This window comes from Nothoprocta perdicaria, unplaced genomic scaffold (assembly GCF_003342845.1).
Source record: "Nothoprocta perdicaria isolate Ctin4 unplaced genomic scaffold, notPer1 scaffold_17, whole genome shotgun sequence".
Taxonomy (NCBI): domain Eukaryota; kingdom Metazoa; phylum Chordata; class Aves; order Tinamiformes; family Tinamidae; genus Nothoprocta; species Nothoprocta perdicaria.
This window is the reverse complement of record NW_020454871.1, coordinates 309,872-324,340: the sequence shown is the minus strand read 5'-3', so window position 1 is coordinate 324,340 and position 14,469 is coordinate 309,872. Positions and strand designations below refer to the sequence as shown.

Sequence of the window (14,469 nt, the reverse complement as noted above, 5' to 3'; positions counted from 1 at the left end):
ACCATGCACTCTTTGGCAAAGATTATTGTGTAGGACCAAATAGTCCAGATGTCTGGATGGACTAAGACTGACCCTATGAAATAAGCCTGACCTGGCAACGACAGGCCAGAAACATTCAAAGAGAGAAACTAGGACAACTCCTGATAAGAAAGAGAACCCAGCCAACGGAGAACCTGGGAATAACGAAGGAGCCTGGCTCCAAAGTGAGCAAGTGAAGTAACCAGCTGAGCAGTGCTCCTTCCCCGGAAAGCTTTAGGATTGTTGCAATGAAATTCTGTGCCCAGTCACCAATGGGAGCCTTGRGCAGAAAACGCAGGACCTCTGTGTCTGAGCTCCGGGTGCTGGAGGCCCCACGTTGTACCAGGGGTTAGTCAGTGGCCCCTCCATATGGGCTCGGCACCCAAACAAAATGCTGAGGTGGGCCTTGCATCACCCTTGTGCCACTGCTGGCCACTGGACCATCTGAGAGAGCTCTCAGGCACCTCACTCCTATCACCAGGCTTTTAATCCTTCTTAATCCTATCCTATCATCAGGCTTTTAAAAAAACTACTGAATTACTGGAGTTCCTGAGTCATCTCCCTCAGCTTCAATGCWACTTTTCATGTGACCATTTGTTCCCTCTCCAGTCTTAAAGTGCTTCTTATAACCACCTTCCTTATCTTCCCTTTTATTCTTCTGACTAACCTTTACACTTTAATCATATTTATAAAGGGTAAGTGTTTAGATATTTTTAATAATGTTCAATCAGCTGCTTAGACTCACCTTAAAAAGGAATGTACCAGTAGGTAGCCTGCATTTGAGAATCATGACCAACCAACATGCACATTTCCATCTACATCATATTGCTGATGTCATAAAATGCAACTTATGACTTCATTTAAAATGTTTAAATACCATTTCCAAACCAAATCCCAGTAGAAATCATGACTTTCCTCTTTTGGCCAACCTTTAAACCTTCTGTGCATCAGGTAGACRGAGCTACCCAGCCCAGCGCTACTCCTACAACCAAGCTCCGCTCACTCCTCAGACTCTTATTCCTATCAAGTCCCACCTRGATGATAAACTGTAACTACATTTGGAAAACCCATTTACAGTAGCATCTCTCTTGAATGAGAAAACCACCAAGAGACGGTGCTGCAGGGCAGCTGGGAAACTAAGTCTGATTTAACAATTGTGCTAAAACCTTGGTGAGTCCAGGCAGACCTGGACTGAATGTGTGCATGCATGTAAATGAGAGGGAGACAGACCAGGGATAACTGAGAAGGATGGATCCTCTACTTTCAGGCTTAGGATTCTATTAGTAGAAAATGCATAAGACACGTTACTGATATAAAAATAACAATACTATTACTCTGATGGGCCCTGGTCCTGTTTTAGTCAAGTCAAGGCAAAACTTCCCATAACTTCAGGGTTGCTAGGTCAGGCCTATAGGGTTTCACATTTTCATTGCACTGTATAGATATAAATTAGTAAAATAAGAAAAAAAAAAGTGCATTAGATGCATCTATCATCTGAAAAACAGGAGTTTCTGAAAAACTTCCCTGGTTTCAGAGGATCGTTCTGCTTTTCCAAGGAATGGGAACCAAGGAGAAAGGAAGAGTGCACTACAGGAAAAATTAAGGGATGTTTGGACTGAAGGCAGTGTGTGTGTGCGTGTGTGCGTGTGTGCGTGTGTGTGGCATGTAAGAGCCTCCATTGGTAAGAACAAGGTTCTCATCATTACTCCAGGAATGGCAGATTGATCCTAGGGTTAAAGTTTTGCACTTGTGAATTAATTATTTTCATGGCTTTTATAAACACTATAAGGGAGATATTATCAATCATCAGCAGTTGCCAAAGTGGCCAGTAATTCAGTGATTTCCTGAAAGTCTCTGGCTCCTTTGGAAAATGTTGACCTTGCAGCCCAAGGCCAAGTTACCCTTCCGTACCCTTTATAACAAGTGCCTGGGACTGGAAGCTGCTATAAACTTAGGGGCTTCCACCAGCACCAACAAGCTCAGCGCTTTCATTGCAATCTTCACCCTGCCCAGTCTTTGAGGACCATCATTTCCCAGGGGGATGATGCTCCGGGGAGCTCCACTGCACCCTTAGTTGGGTCTTCAGCAAGAAGGGGCACAGTGTGCTCTTCTCTACGCTCTACCCATATTAATGGATATACGTCAACGTCCGATAGAAGCAGTCTGCATCAGAGGGTGCCAGCCCACCGCTTGCTTCTGAAGTTCTTAGGAAGGGGGAATAGTTATTATTTCTAGTTTATTTTCATCCTTCAGCCTTGCAGCTGGCTAGGCTCATTCAGTGGGCTGGAGTGTGAAGTCCCTTGTCTGGCTATGAAGAGCAGGTAGAGAGGGAAAGGGCTGCGTTTGTTCAGAGTCCTGCATCTGCTTTCCTCCCCAAACTCAGCAAGTAAATGCAGGGTGGGAAAGATTAGGAACAACCCCTCCTTTCGGATCTGGATCACCTTAGTCTACCTGGGATGGGATGCCAGCTGGGGACACCGACATGGTCCCATGGCTGATAGCCAAAACTCTCCCTCTCCTCAGCAATTATACGATGGTTTGATCTACAGACCCCAGCTCTGTGACTCTGATAGAGGCTAGGACTCCGACCTCCAAGTCTCAAAGTTGCAATGAGCAAGCAAAACCCTGCTATTCCCCCCAAAACGCTGCCGGTTCAATGTCATCTGTGTTCTCTTTCTACAAAAGACATTACAAAACCCCCCTCCCCGCCCCAGAAAACATGCTTGCACACACACACACAGACCCGTAACCTGCACACACACACACACCGATGCGCCGCACACACACACACATTCACGCAGGAAAAACAGCTTGCAAACTCCTGAAGGTGGAAAAAGGCAACTTGCAAATGTGCCTCTGTTTCTGATAAGCTCCCTCCTCCCGCCCCCCTCCCATATATGCCCACCTTGCCCCTTCCCTCCCCAGTAATTGCCCTGTCCTCCCCCGCTTCCCAGATCTTCCAAAATAAATATTCTTTCTGTTTGTTGGTTTAAAAGATTCTTTTAGGCTTGTAAGCAAGAGAGAGGGAGAGAGAAAAAGAAAAGAGAAATCTTCTGGCATGAGAATGAAACCTCACCATCTCATGAATCCATGGAGGAATAAATATGAAGGGGTTAAGAGCAGAGACAGAAGAAAGATTAAAAAATATAATAATACTGGGAAGGGAAAGATGAAATTTGGTAGTGAAATGTATGTGAGGATAGCGCATTAGTGAGCACAGCCAAAGATAACCTATCCCCCCCACACCATTTTTTGACTCAATTTCTTTAAATCTCCCCCCTTTTTTTAAACTTTTCTTTTTTGTTGTTTTTTTTTTGTTTTTCTGACTTTTTTCTTTTTTTCTTTCTTTTTTTTTTGTTTTTTCTTTCTTTTTTTGTTTTTGTTTTTACAATGGTTAAGTCCATCGGCAGGAAACCAAAATTGAGACAAACACATCCCTCCCTGAAACCAAGACCCCTCCCTTACACCCTTCTCTCCCTCATCCCCTCCCCACACTCTGTGGTTCTACATGTGCTGAAAAGAGAAGAGTAAGCTTAGAATAAATCTAATGAATCAAAGGAATAAATGATAATGATAGTAAAGAGTAAAACCCAAACCCAAAAGACCACAACACTCCCGTGTTGTCATTGTCTGAGTGTCTGTCCCTATCTCTTTTGGAGGCTGCAGGCATCAATTTACATAGTACAACCAATAAACAAGGTTGAAGAATCCAAAGGTGATTGGAAAAATGATTCGTGACCACTTGTCAATGGTGCTGACGTCTGTCAGGTCTGGGATTTTGAGCTTCAGCTTCGACGACCGCCGGCGCAGGCGGCAGTTGGCGCGGTTGCGGGCCGCAGCGTGGTGGGTCAGCGGGACGTGGCGGTCTAGGGCTGGGTGGTGACCAAAGCCATCCCGAGAGGCCAGCTGCTTGCGGAACTGGATTCCTGAGCCTTCGAAGGACATGACAGAGTTTCGAGAGTCGCCAACGCTGCTCATCATGTCTGTGGCCAGCAGCTCGTTGTTCATCTCCAGAGTGCTGAGGAGGATGTTACCATAAGGGTCAACCTAGAACASGGGGGAGAGAGAGAGAGGTAGCAAGGAAGCCCTGCGCATGGTGCACCCATGGTCATGTCATCAGACCAAATGAGATGATTTTGAACAGTTTTTGGTGCGGTGGTGCCACTGGTTAGGTTGTCTGTGGGCACTGCACCTGCACTTCCAAATCTGAAAATATTACCCACTAATACTGGTGGGTATACTGGACCCGAAGGATCAGTTACTGGCACTTGCAGCTTGTGAAATGTAATTTGGCCAACAGAATAGGACCAAAAGCCTCAGAGGTACTTATGGGTACACCTTCCTCTTGCAAGAGAATGGTTTTGATGAGACTTGGTTCAGGTTGATGACCAAATGATCAAGGACAAAGAAAATTCTGATAATCACTGGGAAGAGGTCTTCCTAGGCATCTGCCTGCAAAGTTTAGAAGACCTATGCATGCCACACAAGGCATCCTCTACTGATGAGGAGAAAGGCTGCTCCACAGGTCACTCAGGGTTGAATGAGCCGTGGAGAGTCTGAATTCTCCTGCCACAATGAAAGAAGGGGACAAACCTGCTCTCTCACCCTCTTCTCCTCATAACGGTGGCGCTCATTGTTGGCCTTGCTGATCCGTTCACTCTGTTTCTTCTGCTGCCGTGGGCCTCGCCCGAAGAATATGTAGTTGACAAAAGCATACTCCAAGAGTGCCAGGAACACGAAGACAAAGCAGCCCATGAGGTAAACATCAATAGCCTTGACGTAAGGGATCTTAGGGAGGGTCTCCCGTAGGTGGGTGTTGATGGTGGTCATAGTAAGCACCGTGGTGACCCCTGCAAGGAGAGGGCAGGCACTCTGTTATCAAGGAATTGGGGGTTTCCTGTAATGGCACGCTCAGCTTTCCGTCCCTCCTCCCAGGTAGCAGGAGTGATGGGAACAGCACAACTGGGAACAAAACTCTAGTTATTCTAAGATGAGACATCTGCTATAAATCACTACAGAAAATAAACCAGCATTCAACAGTGGGAGAAAATGTCCAAGCTGAGTATCACCAGCATAAGGATCARCCATGCACAGTTCTCTAAGTCCTTGCTCATCCTTCTTCTTTCCCTCAGAGAGGCAGGAGGAATTCAATTTTGCTCTCAGTCTTTCAACCTCTTCTCCTCCCTTTCTTCTACTTTATGAATTCCTCAGGCTTCCCTAGGCACTACYGAATGGCTCAGTACTCTTGCCATGAATTTATAATCTGCTTTTGTCTTTCCAGGGCCATGAACAGCAGAAAGACAGAAAAGATTCTCTCTTTGCAGCTTTTCCTCTATGGCCTGCCTCATAGCCTTCATCTATATTCTTGACCACATCAATTCCCACATTCCTTTCACGAGCTTTGCAAGGCATTGCTTCAACTATCTTTACACCCACCTCACAGGACTCTTCGTCTCTCCTTTTCAGGTCTGTATCCTGAAGTAAACATCTCTTGRTCTCATTGACCACCTTATCATTTTTCACCTTCTTGGTCTTCAAGAGCATGATGTACCTGCAGTTACTCTCATGGCCTTCATCCCTTTTCTTAGGCTTTTTCTCAACCTTTCCCTTTCTCTGATTTGAGGATGGCCACAGATCTGTCTCTTCTGCAATCTTCTGCAAGCTCTGAAAAGGTAGCACTGGGTTTTCATGCTTCTTTCGGGGCAGTTGCTGTGTTTCTTCTACCTAATCTTATTTTGTCTCTTTTCAACCTCAGCTGTCCTACTTTTCTTACTACCTTGATGATCCCCTTCTCTTCTAGTATCTCTCCTCCCCATATCCCTGTTGGCAGTTCTCCAGATTATATTCTTTGCCTCTAGCTCTCTCAATATCCATGGCTTCATTTGTTCTCCTGGTTTCAGCTCCCACCTCCACAGTGACAGTTTCCATATATCTCCCAGGACATGGTGGACATGGTTTGTCCTATTTCCCCCTCATCACTACCATGTATTTACTGTCATTTCTGAAAGGACTGAAAGAACTGAGAGTTTTTGGTTCAAATAAGGGTAGAGAGAAGGGAGCAACGACAACAATTCTGAAATATGTAGAAATTAGGTGCAAAGAAAAGGGGAATAACTAATTCTCCATTTCAATTCATAACAGGACAGAAAGCTCCGAGGTTTAAACTGTAAGGGAGACTTAGAACAGAAACAAATATGAGTTTTACAACAGTATGAGGAAGCCGTAGTGCTCAGAGGAGGCTGTTGAGTCTCCTCTCTGGCAGCTTTTTGAGATCATGTTAGATAGAGAGCTGTCAGGAATGGCTCAGGGAGAGCTGTTCTAGTCCTGATCATCTACAGGGTTTTTCTTGTTTCYTCTCCTGTGAATCCAGATGTCAGCAGAAATCCAGCAGCTGTGTGTCTCATGTCCACCCTTCTGTCTGTACTGTCACTCTGCCAGCAATGTCCTGTCTTTCTCTCCTCACTGGTGACATTAATGCAAGTGCAACTCCTTACCTTTGTATTTTGCAATGTTCTTGTTCCCTCCCTGTTTCTATGCTTCAGCATCTCCAAAAGACCATATTCAAACCCTTTCCCTTACCCTTCTTTGTACAAATCACCCTTCCTCCGACTCTATCCAAACCTCTGCCTTCCCCTAGAGCTAATTTAAGTCCCCAGACCTTCTCTGTAAGACCCACCCTCCACCTTTGCTCCATTGCCTTTCTGAACCTTTTCTCACTCACAGCTGAAAACCTTCTCCCTCTGCCTTTGCCTCTTTTATTTCCTCTAAATTTTCTGCAATGTTGCACAGCCCCATTCTCATATGCCACTCATCCACCCTTTCTCTTGTTCTTCTTCAAAATCCTCATCTGCAATCCACCCCCACTTCCCTTCTGTTGCTTAAAAGACCTCATTTTTTTTCCTTCATACAGGAAAACATCCCAGTTTAGAGAGGCACATGTTTAAAAAGTTGGACTTAAATTAGTGTCCCCTATTCCTCCTGCTAATGAAGGTCTTCAGGTACAAAATGTATGGGGCATGAAATATGATGGGAATGTATAAGGCCATTTCAATCATTTTTATCATCTTTCACCATTCATTCACCATCCTTACTGCTCTTTGACCACTAGTTTTCTGAATATATCATCCAACTAACATACTATCAGAATACCTGTTGATTAAGAGGTGCCCAGACCATTTTTTCTTGAGAAAACAGGTACAAATCAGAGTAAGAAAACTGGTGTGCTCACAGCATATCACAGGATCACAGAATGGTTGAGGTTGGAAGGGACCTCTAGGGATCATCCAGTCCAACACCTGCTCMAGYAGGGACACCCAGAGSYYGGRGCACCCGGTCACATCCAGGCGGATTTGGAAGATCCCCAGAGMAGGAGCCTCCACAGCCTCCCTRGGCAGCCTGTGCCAGGGCTCGGGCACCCTCACGGTGAAGAAGTTCTTCTCACATGGAGATGGAGCTGCCTGGGTTTCAGCTTATACCCATTGTCCCTTGTTCTGTCACTGGCCACCCCCAAGAAGAGCTTGGYCCCTTCCTCCCTACTTTCTCCCCTCAGGTACTTAGACATATTGACCAGATYCCCTCTCAGCCTTCTCTTCTCCAGGCTAAACAGGCCCAACTCATTCAGTCTTCCCTTGTATAATAGCTGCTCCAGTCCCTTATTTATCTTTGTTGCTCTCTGCTGGACCCTCTCTAGAATGATATATCAGTATCATATATCTGAGACTATGGGACCATTATGTCTTTGTTAGAGAGTCTTAACTTGCACCCACAGAAATTTACAGCACAGTTTTTACTGATTCCAATAATATGAGCTAAAGCTTTGGAGGTACTTACTTCTCTAACAAAAAAGTGTCTCTGCAGGCAACATATTCCCAAGCTTGTTCTAAGAAGAAATGTTCATCCTTTGGGAGGAAATGACTGACAGATCTGATTTACTTTCATTGCTCCCTCATCAAGAGCAAACAAAAAGGGTATTTTCTTTCCCAGAGCTGTTCTAGTTGACTTCTCTTGGAAAACACTTTCTTTAATATATAATGAAGAGGTACTTACCCAGTGCCACTCGTGCAGCAGAAGCATCATAATTGATCCAGAAGGAGACCCAGGACAGGATGGTGATGAGGATGGATGGCATATAAGTCTGGAGGATGAAGTAACCAATGTTCCTCTTAATCCGGAAACTCAAGGATAAGCGGAGATATGAACCTGTCAATGAGATATTAAAGGAAGATGAGAGGAAAGCAAGACTGTATTTAGGGTAAGAATCCAGGTTAGAAATTGCAATTTAATTTGGAATATGTGCTCAAGAGTCAGTGATAGTGAGGAATCTCTGCTCTTTCCTTCCTATGATTTTGCAGATTCAACAGCTTTAGCGAGAGGCTCTTTAGGGTCTGCTCAATTTGTTCAGAATATTAAGTAGTAAAGAGACTCTACCTAAGTAATATCATTATGTCAGACACCATGGGAGAGTGTTCGCCCAGTACTTGGATGAAAACTGCCATTATGCTACGTGCCAGTAAGATAGACTTACATGGGAGACTTTAACCCTAAATCTGGATGCAGGGAGATGATTTTCCATTGTTTCATGAGCTAGCTTTTCCTCCAAACAGCAATGAAGATCTGGATCACATATTTCCCATGCTGTTCTAAAAACAGGTTATAGTCAGGCTGGGCAAATTCATATGCAAATGGAGCGTTTTAAGTTAATCTGCTTTTTTTTTTTTTTTTTTTTTTTTTAAGTTCTTGCAATTTTCTCCTAATCTTTCAGCAAACCTAATGAGGATAGTAACAACAATAAATACTTTTACAGTCCTTGCTCTGGAGCAGGGTCGTTTTAACAGAAGCAAAGCATCACTCTTCTTTTTTCTTTTCTGTAAAACAAAGGCCAAGCCTTTCCTCCTTTCCACCCCTGTCCCTACAACAGCGTAGCAGGCTGCCCTGATGTGTTGGTTTAACTGAGGTTTGGCTGTTAATAACTATTAAGAGAACAATAGTCATTAATGGTCAAAGGAGATTAGGTTTTCTCCCCATTCTTTGCCTTCTGCATAGCCTGAACAAGGCACTTCAGCTCCTCATCTTTGCAGATCTGAGCTATTTAGACTGCAAGCTGCTGCAGGGGCTGGGACTGCCTCTCATGAAGGATCTCCAGAACACCAAGTGCAAGGGCCTCTTCTCCTGGTGTGCCCCMCAGGCACTATTGTAGCAACAGCACCATCTGCCACTGTCACTGAGCGTCTCTGGCACTGCTTTCATGACATCTGGAAGATCATTCTATCTCACAGGTGTGTGGCACGCTGCTTTGGCAGTGAACTGCATGCCACATCAAAGCAAAGACAGTAACCAAAAACCAAGCCCCTCCAACTATTCAACTGGCAGTATTTCAAACATAAAGGGTATTCTCTCCAGGTCTTTTGACTGTGATGTGCAGATGGGTTTCTGTCATCCCATAGACCACTTGCTTCTTAATAGAAAAACACTTCTGCTTACTGATACACCCATCTTGTCTTCAAGAAGTGGTTGCAAATCACACAGAGATAATGAAAACACTGAGAACCTTCTGATGAGGTTCTGTTTTGAGCTCAGTGGTGTTTTGCCTAAGAAATAACTGCAGAAGAAAAAAAAAAAAAGAAAACATCATCCTATAACTCTCTGAWGATAGGCAGTCAAAAAAAAAAGGGAAATTTGGTAGGCACAGAGGACAGCTCTTTCCAAAGGATCAGGGTAAGGATCGAAGACCTTAAGTTAGTGCTTCAGTAGCTCCATCAGAGGAGCAAGCAGATGGACTTTGACTGGCACACGTTCCATGGCATCCTTTGGGTGCAGACTCACCGGTGGTGAAGACCACTTCCCTGCTGACCAGCCTCTGCTCGATGATGGTGAACTGGGGCAGTTCTAGCACCTCCATCCCCGTGACAGCAGAATCGTTTCCTTGCCAGAAGAACACAATGTCATCAACTGTATAACCATCTGCAGCAAAGCACAAAGAGAGAAATGAGCTGACAAGCTGGAGCAAATGGCATTTTCATTAAGGTGACCTGAACGAAAATGCAAAGGAAAGCCTGTGCCATCAGAAAGCATGTGTAGCCCCACTCCTGCTGATACATTGGTTCATCAGCTGAGCTTGGCAGCATGATCCCCAAAAGCAGTAAAAAAAAAAAAAAAAAAAAAAAAAATTGGTCAGAATTCCCCCTTTTAACTAGAATTGAGGAGAAAAAGTTGTAAAATGGTCCAACATCTCTTGACTTGTGCTAGATAACCTCCCCAGCTGACATAACAGGGACTTGTGCATCACAAACGCACCAGCCCAGCATTTTGTTTTTTGAAAACTGCTGCCTTTTACCAGAAGGGGGAGATCACACAATACTTTTCCATGCAGACTTGGTAAACAGTCCCTCTAAGTATTAAAAAACCCGAAGAGAAGAATATTTACAACAGCAGTGAAAAAGGCAATCGGAGCATTGGAGCATCCCCCTCTTCTAAATGCTCTTGGTCAAAGTTTGGAGCTGGGAAGTGGTCAGGGTTTCTGGGAGAGCAGCCATTTAGTAAGTGCCAGTTGAAAAGAGCATTACTTGGAGAAAACAAGAAGAGGGAATCAGGCTGGCAACAAATGCTTTTCTCTTTTGTTGCAGGCTAATGGATTCATTTAGAGGTTAAATACACCAAGGAGGGTTGACAGCACCTCTTACTTTAACTCCAAGCCTTGGCTGCCAGGTAACAAGGGATGGATGTGCTGAGGAGCCCAAATACAGCTCCAGGAGCAGAGCTCAGGACTCCTCAGGTGCTCTGGCCTCAGCAGGAGAGAGGTCCCTAGCAGCAAACGATGCTGCCCTGCTCTTGCTACAGCGATGATCACAGCCCTGCCCAGCACCCCGAGCACAAAGATTCATCTCCAACTGAGAATTAACGCTGGTTCTGGCCAGTTAGGTTTCGAAGCACCATGGCTTCTTCTGGACAAGTCCACGGGCTGCCTTATATTCCAGCACGCAGAGCGGCACGGGAGCATCTTTGCACGTACACAAGCACTAAAACAGGGAATGCAGGGGGCTGGGTTTCCTTTAGAGCATTTTACCTATGCCCAGAGAGAGCCTCTACGCACAGCCTGCACTGCAGCACAGCAGCCTGCCTAGTGCACAAGCCCTCGCAGCACAGGAGCAGTTGGCCAGCAACCCCTGGCAAGGCTCTCTGCAGGCTAGCGGCCACCAAGGACAGCTGCCACCAAAACCAGCCCCGGTTTATTAGCGAGCCCAGTGGCACAAAGAGCAGCTCCGCGTAGCATGGAAGGAGAACTTGCTCTCCCTAGCTGCAGAGGGACAAGGGTTCCCTCATCCGAGCTGAACACACTGCAGTTTCCCAGGGGAGAAAGTCCCGAGCTGCCACTGACTTCCAAGTTGAGACTGCTTTGAGTAGGGCCCTGGACAAGAGACAKCCCGAGGTCCCTTCCAAACTGACTTACCCTATGACTTAGTTTCCAAACCCACGTCCTGCCTGAGCTCTCGATCATTGCTGCACTTAGTCACAAGTGCTAAAAAATAATGAGAGTCCTGCAAATGTTAAGTGAGATCTGCTCCTGGTGCAGCTCAGTTCAAGGAGGCCTCCACCTGCTCCCCAGCACTGCCTGCTTGGCTCCCACTGCAGTAAATGATGAAACACTCATGGGCATAAGCCCACAGAGATGCAGAGTTTCTGGTCAGGAAGGAGCTGGGTCAGGAAGGTCATCTCATCTGTTGCAAGGGTGTCATAGGCTGTTGCACTGCCTCAATTACCCCAGTTTGATGCACAGGAACTGGTATTTGTATCTGGCTGAAGCTGCTCTCAAAGAGCCAAGTACTGAGAACAAGTGTGGAAAGCAACAAGGAGCCATGGAGGTCCCCACTCCTCTTGGCTGTTGTTTCCAGTGGCTTAAACACTCACAGATAAAGTGCAATTTTATATTTGAATTTATCTGACTCAGACTTTCAGGCACTAGTGGTTGTTTTGCATTTTTCTGTTAGGTTATTAAGCCCTTTCATCCAGCGTTCGCCCTCTGCAGAGGTACATGCAGCCTGTAAACAAGTCACCTCTCCATCTCCTTTGCAGTAAACAAACCAGATTGAGCTATTTAGGTTTCTTACTGCAAAACATCTGCTCTAGCCCTTGAACCACTTTTCAGCATCTTCTTTTTTTTTTTTTTTTCTTTTTTCCCAACCTCTTCTGATTTCTCAACTTCCTTTCTAAATTATGGAAACCAGAATTAGACATGGTCCCTTTCCCAGTCGCACCAGCAACATACACACACAGAGGCCAATCGATTCCCAGCTCTGACTCACTGCTCCCCTGGTTTATATAACCCAGACTCGCTCCAGCCCTTTTTGCCAGAGCTCTGCTACGAGACCTCCAGCAGTGGTTCTCAGCCACTTGGATGCCTTGATCTTTTTTCCCCTATGGACACTCCTTCGGATAGAGTCCCTCAGTCTGGCCTGTGTTCCCACACCCAGACACAGGGCTCCGCATTTAGCTGCATTCAAATGTATTCTGGATGCATTCAAATTTGGATATATTCAAATGTGCAGCGAGCGAGCTACGCAGACTGCTGTCTTCATCATCCACAAATTTAACAGCAGTGACTTTAATTTTACTTCCTGATCAGCAATGAAAATGTCAAATTACAGTAACTAATTTTAGGAGATGTCTTAGTTAACTAGTTCCTACTCCGTATATTCTGTGACCTGACGATATCAGGTACTGATCTATTTCTTTTTTTTTTTTGATCATAGCATTATGCAATATGAAATCAAACATGTTTTTCAGGAAACTACTTTTTAAAGTCATTCTAAAGGGAAAGATTGTTCATTCTAAAAATAAATACTTCTCTTTGATTTCTAGCTTTTAAAAGAGAAGCAAGTTTCCATTTCACTTTTAGAAAGTAATGTTCAAAAAGACAACTCATTTCAAATTTATATACCATAAAGTATTGATAGAACATTTTGAAATACCAGATTAACAGTGCGCTCGTTGCCCAATTTAGGGCACTTTTGCTGGGCACTGGCACACGGTGATGCAGGGGTGTCCGTGGAAAGGGCTGCTGTTCAGGACAGACRGAATCCTGTCTGATCAGAAGATCATTGCTAGATAAACCTTCTTTGGCAATGCAGGTTATCCCTCTGGCATCGTTCATTGGTACATCTGGCTACACTGTTGGCTACTGTCCCTTTTGCCACAGGTATTTTGCAGCTTTGGGGGCCAGGGAGGCCAAAGGAAGGCAGCGGTGCCAGAGGTAGTGATGGGGGGAGGCAGGACACCCAAACATTGGGGAGATGACCCACACCATGCAGGAAGAATCGCCCGTCCTGCCCTAGGAAARGGGACTGGCCCAGCTCCCTGCTTTGCAAATCCATCACACCAGCACCATTAAAGGGTTATTTTGGTGGATTTTCTTTTTTTCCTCTTTTTTAAGCAAGCCACGCACAGGACTACTGTTCCCAAGCTGTGCGGACACGGGAACAAACACCACACAGCCCTGCAGTTTCAAAGGTGCCAAACGTGTAGAGAGACAAAAGCTCGGAGGAAATAAACGCTGAGTCTCTTCATCTCTGCGTGGATCTTAGAACGACYGCAAGGAAACGTTGCTTTGGCTAACAAATTGGCTTGACATGTCCCATTAAGAACAAAATCGCAACATGGGGGACCGCAGGTAATTCTCTGCCTTCTGTTTCCTCGGTTGTACAGTAAACTATTCTCAAAATACTAAAAAGTGCCTGAAACGAYGTGTCCTTAGTGCCTCCAGCAGGACCCCATTTACATTCCGTTGGCCACCACGGCCAGCGCTGCCATCGCGGYGCGTCCCGAGCCGTGCCGGGACGAGCGGGGGCTCCCAGGCATAGGCCGGCCAGGAAGGCAGCACGGAGCTGTCTGACGGCGGACGCCGCGGGACCTCTTTTAGGCAAAAAGCAATTCTCTGATAATCATCGCTGAAGCTGCATCATCATTACCGAGAGATGTGCTGTTCTGGACCGCTCCTATGGGGATACTGCGGTGCATTTTTATGAGGGAGAGCTGGACTTCCTTCACCACTGTGGTCAGGAAGGGCTTTTTATAGGGGCCAAAGACAACTCAGGCAGGAAGGGGCCTCAGGAGGTCCCCGGACCCACCTCCTGCTCAGAGCAGGGTGGCCACAAGGTCAGGCCAGGACACCCAGGGCCTCCTTGGTGCCAGAAGAGGCTCCTACAGCTTTCCTGAGGGCAAGGAGCATTTTCATGCCCAGACCACCACAGGACCTCAGTTTCCCTGGCTTTTTGCCCACAAGGCTCCATGAAGGGGGGCTTGGAGGAAGGGTCCTGCTCAAGGGCCCTGATGGGGCAGCAGCCGCTCTCAATGGGGACCCACGGGGCTCGGTGGACACCCTGAGGGACAGGGGCCTGCAGTGCCCTGGGGAGGACGTGGGGCAGCAGGGGCAGCGGCACGTGGGGCGATGGGGAGCAG

The 14,469-nt window shown here is 46.0% G+C and overlaps 1 protein-coding gene across 2 annotated transcripts in view; it reads right to left on the bottom strand.

Annotated features, from left to right (window-relative positions):
* Nucleotides 1-3,659: 3,659 nt before the first annotated feature.
* LOC112944515 (gamma-aminobutyric acid receptor subunit beta-4) overlaps nt 3,660-14,469 on the bottom strand; it is a 67,781-nt gene continuing 56,971 nt past the window's right edge. The window contains exons 6-9 of one of the 2 annotated variants that reach the window (XM_026035974.1): nt 9,841-9,978; nt 8,065-8,217; nt 4,612-4,868; nt 3,660-4,065 (exon numbers count right to left, since the gene is read on the bottom strand). In XM_026035974.1, coding sequence (XP_025891759.1) covers nt 3,688-4,065; nt 4,612-4,868; nt 8,065-8,217; nt 9,841-9,978 — 926 coding nt within the window. In that variant the 3' untranslated portion in view covers nt 3,660-3,687. The remainder of the gene's footprint in view (nt 4,066-4,611; nt 4,869-8,064; nt 8,218-9,840; nt 9,979-14,469) is intronic. The other variant, XM_026035975.1, reaches the window with a different exon arrangement.